This window comes from Eumetopias jubatus, unplaced genomic scaffold, assembly GCF_037043125.1.
Source record: "Eumetopias jubatus isolate StellerSeaLion01/CBP00866 unplaced genomic scaffold, mEumJub1_p1.0 scaffold_3, whole genome shotgun sequence".
Lineage (NCBI taxonomy): Eukaryota > Metazoa > Chordata > Mammalia > Carnivora > Otariidae > Eumetopias > Eumetopias jubatus.
In genome coordinates this window covers 77,883,654-77,898,825 of record NW_028274809.1, presented here as the reverse complement: position 1 = coordinate 77,898,825, position 15,172 = coordinate 77,883,654, and the positions used below count along the sequence as shown (strand labels likewise).

The following is a 15,172-nucleotide window of genomic DNA, read 5'->3' as shown; positions in this document are numbered from 1 at the left end:
TTGGAAAGACAGTTCTGCACTAATATTTTGCAAGTCTGCACTATCTGTATTTTTTTTAAAGATTTTATTTATTTGAGAGAGAGAGAGAGAATGAGAGAGAGAGAACACATGAGGGGGGGAGAAGCACACTCCCCGCCGAGCAGGGAGCCCGATGCGGGACTTGATCCCACGACTCTAGGATCATGACCTGAGCTGAAGGTAGTCGCTTAACCAACTGAGCCACCCAGGCACCCCGAACTATCTATACTTTAAATAACGAATTTACTTCAAGATATAATCCCTAGAGAATCTCTCACTCACGAAAACAAGAAAACATGGGTAAGAATTTTCACTGCACTGTTGTCTATGGCAAAAACCTGGAAAAAACTTCATATCCATCAAAAGGAGAATGAACAAATAATGTGGTATATCCATACAGTGGAATACCACACACAACTGTTAAAATTAATAAACTAAAGCTACAAATATGACAGAAATAATTCACAAAAATGGTGAATGACAAGATACAAATGACAAAGAATGACACTTTTTTATGAAGTTTAAAAACATGCAAAACAATACATATAGTATATTTGCCTGTGTGTTATTTGTATTATAAAATACAGTTGTATCTTTTTGGAGAGTGTTTAACTCTGAGAAGGGAGGAAAAAGAATGGGATTAGGAATAGAATAGGAAAAGAATAGCTGCTAAATATTCCAAAGAATTTCAACTCTATCTTGAATGTTTTCTTAAAAAAGATAAATAAAGTGTGGCAAAATATTAGGCTTGACAGAGTTGGCTGATAGGAAAAGGTCTTTATGTTACAGCCTGTACTTTATGCTAAAATACATCAATTAAAATGTGTAAGTATCTGAAGGCTTAAGGTTGTAAACAAAATATAGAAAGAAATTAACTATTAAAGTGATCATTCTCATCCATAACTAAAAAACTTAACTGTAATTTTTTGAAAAGATTAGAGCAACCTCATTGTGTTCAAGAATTGCCTTAAGTATGTAAATGTTATAAATTTGAACATAGTAAATTGTATTAAAGGAGTGCTATCAATATCTGTTTTTATGTAAGCATTTCTTTCTTTTTTTTTTTTTAAAGTAAGCTCTAAACCCACCCCGGGGTTTAAACTCAGGACTCCTAGATCAAGAGTTGCACGTTCCACCTACTGAGCCAGCAAGACCCCCCTATTAAGCATTTCTTATAAAATTTCACTGGAGAAAAAGATCCCTGGACCAAAAGCCCAAGCTACCTCACAGTTACATTCTTCTAACACAAGACAAAGATACAGCAATATAGCATTCAAATTTCACTTAAAAAGTCTTCTTTCAGTGCACCTGGGTGGCTTAGTTGGTTAAGAATCCAGTTCTTGATTTTGGCTCAGGTCATCATCTCAGATAGTGAGATCAAGCCCCCAAGTTGTGTTCTGCACTGGGTGTGGGGCCAGCTTCAGGTTCTCTCTCCCTCTCCCTCTCCCTCTCTCTCTCTCTCTCTCTCTCTCTCTCTCTCTCTCTCAATCCCTTTGCCTCTCCACCCCCCACCACTGCTCTCACAAATACAGAAATAAATCTTTTTTTTTTTTTAAGTTTCCTTTCAAGATAAAAGTTCACACTTCAATCCACTATGTCATTAAATGTTTACAGAGGTGGAATCTGAGCTCAGCTTTGTGGGACATAAGTTAGTATATCTATAAGGAAGGCGATACTAAGGTTGTTGAAAAAAGAAAAAGGATATCAGTAAGTAGAAAATGGCACAAAAGCAGAAAATGCCCCCCAAAAAGGTTGTCTGGCTTGACTAGGGAGAAAAAAGATGTGCAAGTAAGAACTGAACTAGAGTTGGAGAGAGAAAAGACAAGTCATGACTTGGGAAGCAATGTAGCGACACTAGAAAAATTGGCATAAAATATAAGGAAATGACATCTTCCTTTTTCACACTATCTACTCAATCTTCCTACTGTGGCTCTGTCCCTCATATTTCACTTTCCTCTTGAATTCTCTCAGAATGGCTGCCCCAATCAAGCTCCACCTCAAGAACCCTACATACCCACCTTAAGATGTGGATGTGGGGGGAGGATAGTTGGATGTGTGTAGATATGTTTTCTTTTTTTGCTCGACACAGCTTCAAAAGAATTTTATTGAACAAAGTAAAAATCCAGATTTGAAGAAATCAAATAAAATATTTAAAGAGCTCTAATGCTACCATAGCTAACATACCCTTCAGGGATTGTAGGATCTGACTCCAAGAAAAAAATAGGAGCCTGCTGGAGATCCTTACTTCCTAGCCTGTAGCCCGCTTCCATTTGACAAGTCATATACCATCATCAACTTATGAATGCCTCTGTAGACATCTTGACCCACTACAGCTTTTTGTCAAGGTCTCAGGGAAGAATTTCTTCCCCACATGAATGACATCAGACAAGAATGCTCGACCTCCAGTGCAACTGCATCGACAAAAGGAATGTGGTTTCATCTTTAAAAACCCTTCATTATAAAATGACCTTATCATACATATAGTTAGAGGTGGTTACTTCCTGCAGGCAGAATTGCTGTCAAAAAAGGAGAAGGAGAGAGAGAGGATAATGTCAATATCTTTACAGAGAAAGCATGTGCCTGAAAGTCCTTGTTGTCTTTTCAGGGAACATGACTTGCACAAGCAGGCAGAAAGGCAGGCAGAGGGAGAGGAAGAAGCAGGCTCTCTGCTGAGCAGGAAGCCCAATGTGGGACTCGATCCCAGGACCCTGGGATCATGACCTGAGCCGAAGGCAGCCGCTCAACCAACTGAGCCACCCAGGCGCCCAGGGAAGATGACTTTTAAAGAAAGAAAGAATGTAAAGCATCTTGTGTATTCCCAGTACTATATTTATCACACTATATTACAATTATCATTTTACATATGTACACATTCTCCATTAGATTGAGAGTTCCTTGAGGGCAGGAACTCAGTCTATCAATTTTGTGTTCCCAGAAATTAACACAACACAGATACACACAGTAATCATTCAATGATGTTTGTTGAATGAAAAGTGAACAGAAGAATAACAAAAAAAACCCAATGGTAATAAAAATCTGATTGAATCAAAAAAGGTTAAGTGAAAAGGCAATGACACTGCAAAGGAACATATTCCCGTAGACATCCCACATTAAATAATAACTTGCTTATATTACTTAACTATTTCAAATTAAAAGATTTCAGTTCTGAAAAATGTAATATATAACTTTTCTTCTGTGACATGGACTTAAGGTCAATTTAAACTCCATTGTATTTCACTCCACTTTTTCTACTAATTCCATTCACATGTCTATTTGTTTTAAAGATTTTATTTATTTATTTGAGAGAGAGAGCAGTGGGGAGGGGCAGAGGGAGAGGAAGAAGCAGACTCCCCACTGAGTGGGGAGCCTGATGATGCAGGGCTGGAACCTAGGACCTGGAAATCAGGACCTGAGCTGAAGGCCCATGTGACTGAGCCACTCAGGTGTCCCCCATTCACATGTCTAAAAGAAGTATTGGTGGGGGGCAACTGTGTGGCTCGGTTAAAGATCTGACTCTTGATTTCAGCTCAGGTCATGATCTCAAGTGTCATGAGATCGAGGCTGTGTTGGGCGCAGAGCCTACTTGAGATAGTCTCTCCTGCACCCCCCCTTAAGGAGAAAATGAGGAAGAAAAAGAAGTAGTAGTAGTAGTTGTTGTTGTTACTGGTGGGCCTCAATCAAACTTGACCTTTTATCCTCAAACTGTCTTTTGGATAGTGACTTCAATCATACTTGAACTAACAAGTCCTTGAAGCTGTGATTGGTGGCACTGCCAATGAAATAATCTATACACGGCAGTGTTTTCTGTTTGAACAGCAGTGCCTCCTTTCCTAGAATATTAAACTGTGATCCACTAAGCCATACAAGGACCTTAGGAGTCACTGGGGGGAAAGCCAGTTTATTTTACCGTTCTTCTAGTGCCCAAAATACGCTCTCATATCCTATCATCTTTTTTCTCATTTCACAGTCACTAAAAACATCGCTCTTACAATTCCAACAAATAAGACAGTAGTTGTTCTAACTATTTTGAGATCCTAGGGCTTTCCTTTCATACCCTAAGACAGAACATCTCGGAGCACTTGCGCCATCCATGGATAGAGTAACACTTCGAGGCTTTGTAGATAAATTCTGAAGCTGTGCTATCAGAGCTTGGACGCGTTTGTAGAGGAGCGAGGTGAAATAGGGCTTTCCTATTGAATGGAGGCAAGTCGAGGTCTCTAGTGTTGGGCTGCCTCAGACAGTAGGGTCATTCCACCACTGCATCATCTACAAGTTGGGGGAGGGGGTGGTGGTGAACCAATTGCAGACGGAGCAGGAAGTTTGTATCATCAACTCCGCAATTGCTTACTTGGTCCAGTCCCCAGCGAGCCATAGGCTCTTCCCTATTCCGGCGCTCGGAGAGGGGAAAAAAATCTTTTTTCGGGGACTCCAACCTCAGGTGTGCAAGAGGCACGCCCCAGGCCGCTAGCGACGCGTCAAGGTAGCCCCCTGAAAAATCCGGGCGGCGAGGCAGCGGCACCGCCCCCTTCTCTCCCTTTGCTTGGCTTTCCAGTCCCCAGAGTCGCCGCCGCCCACTTTCTAGCACGACAAACAGCGGCCCGAGCCCGTGCCCACCACTTACCCACGTCTTGCTCGAAGGGGTTAGCGGTGAACAGAGGCATCTTTCCGTCGCCTGAGCCCTAATCGCTGCGGTCTGGCCGTGGGGCGGCGGCTGCTCCAGGGTGGGTGATCCACGGCCGCCGCTTCCTAGACGGCTCCGCTCCGACCGCGTCCTCGCACTTCCGCCACCGCACCTGCCCGGCTACCGCCTGACGGGCCAGCTCTGGGTCCGCACTCCACCCCCGCGCTCCGGCCTAATTCTCTTCCCGGGACGAGTTCCCACCGGCGTGCGTATCCTTTCAGCTCTCCTGTCGCCGCCGCCTCCCCGGAAAAGGCAGCAGCCATTGTCCCACACTTCCGTTGGGGGGGGGCGGGGGGGGGGTTGTCAGGCGGCCGCCGCGGCCACCTTTCCATCGCTAGGACCCCAGCAAGCCACGGAGCAGGGGACCTTCGGGGCCGGAAGTTGTCGCGCCTAGAACTGGGCGACCCTAGAGGCCCGGAAGCCGCCTTGCGGGCGGCGACACTGAAGGGGCGTGGTCGTGCGGCGTTTTCCGCGTTCAGAGAATCTCGTTCTCGCTCATTTAATTCGTTCCTAAAATGCAGTCTGATCCCTCGAGGGCGGACTAATGGCTGTGTTTGCGTCACAGTCCGGTTGCCCTGGAAACGGATGGAGCCTCGGCGTCTAACCCCTGTTGGAATAACCACCCTGGAAAGCAGTGGCCGAAGTAACTATAGCTCTGTGGGGATTCCCTAACTTTTCGCCCGGAAAACACTGCTCGACTCTGGGATTCCAAAGACGAATGAGGCACACACTTCCTGCCTTAAAGCTGCTGACAGTTCTTTAGGGCCAGTGTATAGCATGCGCAAGACAGTATATTACGATCCTGATAGGGGCCACAAATCAAATTTCCGTAGGAGCCAGCCAGTTAAGTGAATAGAAAAGTGCAGGTGCGCTTTCCAACCACAAATTCCCTATCCCCCCCTTTTTTTAGTTTAAATGTATTTTATTTTTAGACAACCTACATGACATGTTTTTTTCTTAAAAACAACGCCTCCGCTCCAAATACATCAGGGTCAAAACAAACGAAGAGCTCAAGATGCCATCAGTCTCATCTGTTCAGGTCCTATCCCTCTTAACCCTGTCCCGGGCTTGCTCTATCTATAGCATTTATCACTTCCTAATATGTAATTATGTTTTCTGTCCCTCCTCTTTAGCATATAAACTCCATGACGAGTTTTGTTCATTGCTTTATCCCCAGCATCCAAAAGAGTGTCTGGCAAGTAATGGGTGCTCAATAAATATTTTTCCAATGTAGTTGTGACTCTCCAACTGAAAAACACATATCCAAAGATGGCAACTGCTAGTAAACTTTAGTCATTTGTTGAAGTGTGGGCCCTACTAGAACTTAAAATTTTTCAATGATTTTTAAATGTTAAGAATTATTTCCACATTTTGACAATGGGTCAAATAAAAGCATTTACAACCAGAGAACCCTTACACATGAAATAGTTCAGAAAGGTGGTTGCGTGTTCTATAAACTTGGTGCACAAATAAAGATTTGCAGGTGAAGGGAGCTGGTTTTCAAAAAAAAAAAAAAACACTGAACCTAGGATGTTAAAAATATGTTTAGAGACTTTCTAGGATTAAGACTTAGAGTTGGAATGGAAAATAAGACCAGATAAAGAGGAAACAGATTGGGAAGAGCCTTCAAGAAGCTAAGATGTTTTAATTTTAGCATGTAAGGCCCTAAATACTCATTTAAAGATTTTTTTAAGTTTTTTTCTTTGTTTTTTGTGGGTTTTTTTTTTTTTTTTTGACAGAGAGAGACAGGAGAGAGGGAACATAAGCAGGGGGAGTGGGAGAGGAAGAAGCAGGGAGCCCGACATGGGGCTCGATCCCAGGACCCTGGGATCATGACCTGAACTGAAGGCAGACGCTTAACGACTGAGCCACCCAGGGGCCCCTCATTTAAAGATTTTGAGCAGCAGAGTAACATACTAAAAAAAAGTATCTGGATGGTAATCTGACATCAGCATGCACCATGTATCTGAAATAGCAGAATCTCACAGAACAGTTTAGCAGGTTATTGCAGCGCTTGAAAGCCTTTAGAAGAGATATTGTAGAAGAGCTTGTACTAAGAACAAAGGTCTGAGGATTAGCCTTTGGAAAGCATTCACATTTTAAAGACACTTCTCACCTTGAATGGCAAGCATACTCAAGAATCTATAGGTATTTACCTTTCTCTGTGTGTACCCAGTCTCTTGGTGAGTTCCTTCAATTAGCAAATTTCTAAATAGTCACTAAGAGCCAGACTCTGTGTTAGAAACAAGAGGATACAAAGATTGTTTATTGCAACTTCACCTGATGAAGTTGATGAAGAATTAAAAGATATGTCACTGACAGCTCACAAATTCTGCTGTGTAAAGAAATGCAACTTTTACATTTTTCTGTAATATAACCTTTTTTGTCCCCCTGTAACAGGGGATCCCTGGTAACAGAAAATAACCTTATCAATTTCAGTTCAATTCAGTTCTTTAGGGTTTTCTTGGTTATTTTGGGTTTACACTCAACATCTAGAATATCCTTACCTCAGAGCACGTTCCCTGAACATATACTGAGATCCATCCCCAGCCAGGTGTGTTCTTCCAATTCTGCCAGTGCGTGTTTGGTGAACAACCTTTTTTATTCCAAAACAGGGACAGTGCTCCCCCAGTAAGGCCATGATGAAAGTTGACTCTAGTTATTGGTCTAGAAACACTGGAGATAGTTGTGGCAAATCTTCAAGGAATCTAGCATCTTGAAAGGCATCTTCTCAGGTGAGACTTCTCCATGGTTTTCAAAGGGAGGTCACTATCCGATAGCAAGGGCAAGTGACCCTAGATCTCAGGGTCTCATTATTCTCCCTTCTGGGCCCTGACTTTAGTTTAGGAGACATGCTATGGGTTATGAATTCAATCTTCTAAATTCTGCTACTCTCACAGTTGCATCCTGAGTTTGATTTTTTTTTTAACTACAATCTGTCCCTGTGGCTACAGTAAATAAAGCGCTTGCATTCTCTCGCTCACTCTCTCTCATTTTTTTCTTTGTGTTTCAGTTTAGATAATCTCCCTCTCTCTCTTTCTGATGAATGGTATAGTCTTTTTTATGAATTTCCAAAGCATTTTGTTTGAGTGTTACTTTTTTTTAAATTTCTTGTTAACATATAATGTATTCTTTGTTTCAAGGGTACAGGTCTGTGATTCATCAGTCTTACACAATTCACAGTGCTCACTATAAGTACATACCCTCCCCAATGTCCATGACCAAGCCACCCCATCCCTTCTGAGTGTTACTTTTTTAATAATTTTTTTTTATTTTGGAATAATTTTAGATTTACAAAGATAGTATAAAGAGTTCTCATTTACCCCTCACCCTGTTTCTCCCATTGTTAAGATCTTACAGTTCCATGATACATTTGTCAAAGCTAAAACACCAACATTGGCTCATTGCCATTAACTAAACTCCAAACTTTATTTGGATTTTACCAATGTTTACATTAATGTCCTCTTTTTTTTCCCCAGGATCCAATCCAGCTGTGTCAAGGTTCCCCGAGACCACCCCCAAGTTTAATGATTTGCCAGGACTCAGGAATCAGCATTTGGTCATCCTCATGACTATGATTTATTACAATGAAAGGATACAAAACAAAATCAGCAAAGAGAAATGGTACCTGGGGTAAGTCCAGAAGTACAAGCTTCCAAGATTCCCCTCTCAGTGGAGTCACACAGGACATGTTTAATTTCTTTAGCAACAAGTTGTGATAACCAGAAATGTTGTCTGCTGGAAAGCTCATTGCACATTCAATGCCTAGGATTTTTATTAAGGGCTAGTCACCCAGGTACCCTCTAGCTAACAAGCACCCAAATTTCTAGACTCTCAGAAGGAAAGCAGGTGTTCACCATAAACTGTATTGTTTGTACAAACAGTTTGGGCACCATGAGCCATACTTATAAGGGAATTGTGGGAACTCTCCCAAAATCTAAGTTCCCAGCCTCCAGTCAAGGGCCAACCTTGCAAGCAGGCCTTTCCAAGGATAGCAATCTCAAGACTGCTTTGTTAACTCTTTCTTTTTTAAGATTTTATTTATTTGTCAGAAAGAGAGAGAGAGAGAGAGCACAAGCAGGGGGAGGGGCAGAGGGAGAGGGAGAAGCAGACTCTCCTGCTGAGCAGGGAGCCCACTGTGGGGCTCTATCCCAGGGCCCTGGGATCAAGACCTGAGCCAAAGGCAGACGCCCAACTGACTAAGCCACCCAGGCATCCCTGTTAATTCTTTTCTGCATACCAGGGTAGCACATTTCATTTAGTTGTCATGTGTCCCTAGTCTCCTCTGATTTGTGGCAATTTCTTAGTCTTGTTTTTCATGGCCTTGATAGCCTTGAGGAGTGGTGATCGGATATCCTATAGACTGTCCCCGAATCTAGGTTTGTCTGATGACTTTTTCATGCTTAGATGAGTGTTACGGGGTTTTGGAAAGAATACCTCTGAGGTGAGGTGTCCTCATCACATGATTGTAGGGTATACATGATATTCACATGATTTCTGCTGATGGTAACTGTTCAGCACTTCAAAATGTACCATTTGCCAAGTTCTTCCATTTTATAGTTAATATTTTTCCCTTTCCCTACTCTAAGGAAGCAGGTTACTGAGTCTAGGCCATCCTCAAAGGAAAGGGAGGGAATTAAGCTTCACCTTCCATGTCCCTTTGATGTGTCCCTATTCTTTTTTTTTTTTGAGCATTTCTTTACTTTCTGGTACCACAATGCTTCAGTCTCACCTTGTATTTTCTCTTTCTCAGTCTTAAATCAAACATTTCTCAAAGGAACCCTTGTTCTGAAAGTCTCTTTAAAGGCTGCCAGGGATGATTTCTAGCTTTCATGATATGCCTTGAGTAGATAGCTGGCTAACATGAGCTTGTCCTTTCCTTCCTATAACACATTAATAATAATTAACAAAAACCAGCCAACTCCACAGTTCTTATAATTGTCCTTATCTTTCTCAAATGCTGGAGCTATTATAAAAGCCAGTGCATGCCCTTCTACCAGTACTTTTCCCCAATTTACCATGGTCTTAGTAATTGTGATGGTACAGAAGTCGTTTTCAAATTTGGCATTCATCAGAACCAGTGGGAGGGCTTGTTAAAAACACGAATTGCTGGACCCCACTCCATAGTTTCTGATTTAGTAAGTCTTTTGCAGAACACAAACTATCCCCTAACTGGTCAAATGTAAAACCTCCCACTACAGACCTATTTTCTTCAGTTTTTTGTTTTTTTTTTTTTTTTTTTTTTTGCCAAGCATATCATATCTGGCTTTCAACCAATGATTACAAGGCACACTGAAAGACAAAAATGAACATGAAACAGTAGAAAGAGCAAGCATCGTAACTAGACTCAGATATGGCAGAGATGTTAGACGTTTCTTAAACTCACAGATTCTTCAGCCATGTCCAGTACATTGATGAACTCATTAAAAACATTCTTCATTTCCTTTACAGTATTTTTCTTTAAATTTTTATTGTTATGTTAATCACCATACATCACATCATTAGTTTTTGATGTAGTGTTCCATGATTCATTGTTTGTGCATAACACCCAGTGCTCCAAGCAGAACGTGCCCTCTTTAATACCCATCACCAGGCTAACCCACCCCCCCACCCCGCTCCCCTCTAGAACCCTCAGTTTGTTTCTCAGAGTCCAGAGTCTCTCATGGTACGTCTCCCCCTCTGATTTACTCCCCTTCATTCTTCCCCTCCTGCTATCTTCTTCTTTTTTTCTTTTCCTTAACATATATTGCATTATTTGTTTCAGAGGTACAGATCTGTGATTCAGCAGTATTGCACAATTCACAGCGCTCACCATAGCACATACCCTCCCCAATGTCTATCACCCAGCCAGCCCATTCCTCCCACCCCCCCACCACTCCAGCAACCCTCAGTTTGTTTCCTGAGATTAAGAATTCCTCATATCAGTGAGGTCATATGATACATGTCTTTCTCTGATTGACTTATTGCACTCAGCATAACACCCTCCAGTTCATTCACGTCATTGCAAATGGCAAGATCTCATTACTTTTGATGGCTGCAAAATATTCCATTGTGTATATATACCACATCTTCTTTATCCATTCATCTGTCGATGGACATCTTGGCTCTTTCCACAGTTTGGCTATTGTGGACATTGCTGCTATACACATTGGGGTGCACGTACCCCTTCGGATCCCTACATTTGTATCTTTGTGGTAAATACCCAGTAGTGCAATTGCTGGATCGTAGGGTAGCTCTATTTTCAACTGTTTGAGGAACCTCCATACTGTTTTCCAGAGTGGTTGCACCAGCTTGCATTCCCACCAACAGTGTAGGAGGGTTCCCCTTTCTCCGCATCCCCGCCAACATCTGTCATTTCCTCACTTGTTAATTTTAGCCATTCTGACCGGTGTGAGGTGGTATCACATTGAGGTTTTGATTTGGATTTCCCTGATGCTGAGCGAGGATGAGCACTTTTTGGTGGACCATTTGGACGTCTTCTTTGGAAAAATGTCTGTTCATGTCTTCTGCCCATTTCTTGATTGGATCATTTGTTCTTTGGGTGTTGAGTTTAAGAAGTTCTTTATAGATTTTGGATACTAGCCCTTTATCTGATACGTCATTTGCAAATATATTCTCTCATTCTGTCTGTTGTCTTTTGGTTTTGTCGACTGTTTCTTTTGCTGTGCAAAAGCTTTTTATCTTGCTGAAGTCCCAGTAGTTCCTTTTTGCCCTTGCTTCCCTTATCTTTGGCCATGTTTCTAGGAAGAAGTTGCTGCGGCTGAGGTCGAAGAGGTTGCTGCCTGTGTTCTCTTTAGGATGTTGACGGACTCTTGTCTCACATTTAGGTCTTTCAACCATTTGGAGTCTATTTTTGTGTGTGGTGTAAGGAAATGGTCCAATTTCATTCTTCTTCATGTGGCTGTCCAATTTTCCCAACACCATTTGTTGAAGAGACTGTCTTTTTTCCATTGGACATTCTTTCCTGCTTTGTCAAAGATTAGTTGACCATAGAGTTGAGGGTCCATTTCTGGGCTCTCTATTTTATTTCATTGATCTATGTGTCTGTGTTTGTGCCAGAACCATACTGTCCTGATGATTACAGTTTTGTGATAGAGCCGGAAGTCCGGAATTGTGATGCCACCAGCTTTGCTTTTCTTTTTCAACATTCCTCTGGCTATTCGGGTTCTCTTCTGGTTCCATACAAATTTTAGGATTATTTGTTCCATTACTTTGAAAAAAAGTGGAGGTATTTTGATGGGGATTGAATTGAATGTGTAGATTGCTCTAGGTAGCATTGACATCTTCACAATGTTTGTTCTTCCAATCCATGAGCATGGGACGTTTTTCCATTTCTTTGTGTCTTCCTCAATTTCTTTCCTGAGTATTTTATAGTTTTCTGAGTACAGATCCTTTGCCTCTTTGGTTAGATTTATTCCTAGGTATCTTATGGTTTTGGGTGCTATTGTAAATGGGATCGACTCCTTGATTTGTCTCTCTTCTTTCTTGTTGTTGGTGTATAGGAATGCCATTGATTTCTGTGCATTGATCTTACATCCAGCCACTTTACTAAATTCCTGTATGAGTTCTAGCAGTTTTGGGGTGGAGTCTTTTGGGTTTTCCACATAAAGTATCATGTCATCTGCAAAGAGTGAGAGTTTGACTTTCTTTGCCGATTTGGATGCCTTTGATTTCTTTTTGTTGTCTGGTTGCTGTGGCTAGGACTTCTAATACTATGTTGAATGGCAGTGGTGATAGTGGACATCCCTGCCGTGTTCTTGACCTTAGGGGGAAAGCTCTCAGCTTTTCCCCATTGAGAATGATATTCGCTGTAGGTTTTTCATAGATGACTTTTATGATATTGAGGTATGTACCCTCTATCCCTATACTCTGAAGAGTTTTGATCAAGAAAGGATGCTGTACTTTGTCAAATGCTTTTTCCGCATCTATTGAGAGGATCATATGATTCTTGTTCTTTCTTTTCTTAATATATTGTATCACGTTGATTGATTTGCAGATGTTGAACCAACCTTGCAGCCCAGGGATAAATCCCACTTGGTCGTGGTGAATAATCCTTTTAATGTACTGTTGGATCCTATTGGCTAGTATTTTGGTGAGAATTTTTGCATCCATGTTCATCAAGGATATTGGTCTGTAATTCTCCTCATCAAATCTTTGTCTGGTTTTGGGATCAAGGTAATGGTGGCCTCATAAAATGAGTTTGGAAGTTTTCCGTCCATTTCTATTTTTTGGAACAGTTTCAGGACAGTAGGTATTAATTCTTCTTGAAATGTTTGGTAGAATTCCCCTGGGAAGCCATCTGGCCCTGGGCTTTTGTTTGTTGGGAGATTTTTGATGACTGCTTTAATTTCCTTAGTGGTTATAGGTCTGTTCAGGTTTTCTATTTCTTCCTGGTTCAATTTTGGTAGTTGATACATCTCTGGGAATGCATCCATTTCTTCCAGGTTCTCTAATTTGCTGGCATAGAGTTGCTCATAATATGTTCTTATAATTGTTTGTATTTCTTTGGTGTTGGTTGTGATCTCTTCTCTTTCATTCATGATTCTGTTGATTTGGGTCATTTCTCTTCTTTTTGATAAGTCTGGCCAAGGGTTTATCAATCTTATTAATTCTTTCAAAGAACCAGCTCCTAGTTTCGTTGATCTGTTCTACTGTTCTTTTGGTTTCTATTTCATTGATTTCTGCTCTGATCTTTATTATTTCTCTTCTCCTGCTGGGTTTAGGCTTTATTTGCTGTTTGTTCTCTAGCTCCTTTAGGTGTAGGGTTAGGTTGTGTATTTGAGACCTTTCTTGTTTCTTGAGAAAGGCTTGTATTGCTATATACTTTCCTCTTAGGACTGCCTTTGCTGCATCCCAAAGATTTTGAACAGTTGCGTTTTCATTTTCATTGGTTCCATGAATTATTTTAATTCTTGTTTAATTTCCTGGTTGACCCATTCATTCTTTAGTAGGATGCTCTTTAGCCTCCATGTATTTGAGTTCTTTCTGACTTTCCTCATGTGATTGAGTTCTAGTTTCAAAGCACTGTGGTCTGAAAATATGCAGGGAATAATCCCAATCTTTTGGTACTGGTTGAGACCTGATCTGTGACCTAGGATGTGATCTATTCTGGAGAATGTTCCATGGGCACTAGAGAAGAATGTGTATTCCGTTGCTTTGGGATGGAATGTTCTGAATATGTCTGAGAAGTCCATTTGATCCAGTGTGTCATTTAAAGTCTTTATTTCCTTGTTGATCTTTTGCTTAGATGATCTGTCCATTTCAGTCAGGGGGGTGTTAAAGTCCCCCACTATTATTGTATTGTTGTCAATGTGTTTCTTTGCTGTTGTTATTTTTTTTTTAAGATTTTATTTATTTATTTGAGAGAGAGAGAGAATGAGAGATAGAAAGCACGAGAGGGAAGAGGGTCAGAGGGAGAAGCAGACTCCCTGCTGAGCAGGAAGCCCAATGTGGGACTCGATCCCAGGACTCCAGAATCATGACCTGAGCCGAAGGCAGTCGCTTAACCAACTGAGCCACCCAGGCACCCTGCTTTTGTTATTAATTGCCTTATATAATTGGCTGCTCCCATGTTAGGGGCATAGATATTTACAATTGTTAGATCTTCTTGTTGGATAGACCCTTTAAGTAGGATATAGTGTCCTTCCTCATCTCTTATTACAGTCTTTGTTTTAAAATCTAATTTGTCTGATATAAGGATTGCCACCCCAGCTTTCTTTTGGTGTCCATTAGCATGGTAAATGGTTTTCCACCCCCTCACTTTCAATCTGGGGGTGTCTTTGGGTCTAAAATGAGTCTCTTGCAGACAGCATATTGATGCATCTTTTTTTAAATCCAATCTGATAGCCTGTGTCTTTTGATTGGGGCATTTAGTCCATTTACATCAGGGTAACTATTGAAAGATACAAATTTAGTGCCATTGTATTGCCTGTAAGGTGACTGTTACTCTATATTGTCTGTGTTCCTTTCTGGTCTATGCTGCTTTTAGGCTCTCTCTTTGCTTAGAGGACCCCTTTCAATATTTCTTGGAGGGCTGGTTTCATGTTTGCAAATTCCTTTAGTTTTTGTTTGTCCTGGAAGCTTTTTATCTCTCCTTCTATTTTCAATGACAGCCTAGCTGGATATAGTATTCTTGGCTGCATATTTTTCTCGTTTAGTGCTCTGAAGATATCATGCCAGTCCTTTCTGGCCTGCCAGGTCTCTGTGGATAGGTCTATTGCCAATCTAATGTTTCTACCATTATAGGTTACATATCTCTTCTCCCGAGCTGCTTTCAAGATTTTCTCTTTGTCTCTGAGACTCGTAAGTTTTACTATTAGATGTCGGAGTGTTGACCTATTTTTATTGATTTTGAGAGGGGTTCTCTGTGCCTCCTGGATTTTGATGCCTGTTTCCTTCCCCACATTAGGAAAGTTCTCTGCTATAATTTGCTCCAGTATACCTTCTGCCCCTCTCTCTCTTTCTTCTTCTTCT

The 15,172-nt window shown here is 41.3% G+C and overlaps 1 protein-coding gene across 3 annotated transcripts in view; it reads right to left on the bottom strand.

The window, feature by feature from the left end:
• STAM2 (signal transducing adaptor molecule 2) overlaps positions 1-4,941 on the bottom strand; it is a 48,297-nt gene extending 43,356 nt beyond the window's left edge. For 2 of the 3 annotated variants that reach the window (XM_028113091.2, XM_028113092.2), the window contains exon 1: positions 4,640-4,941. In XM_028113091.2, the coding sequence (XP_027968892.1) occupies positions 4,640-4,679 (40 nt within the window). In that variant the 5' untranslated portion in view covers positions 4,680-4,941. The remainder of the gene's footprint in view (positions 1-4,639) is intronic. The other variant, XM_028113090.2, reaches the window with a different exon arrangement.
• Between the last annotated feature and the right edge of the window lie 10,231 nt (positions 4,942-15,172).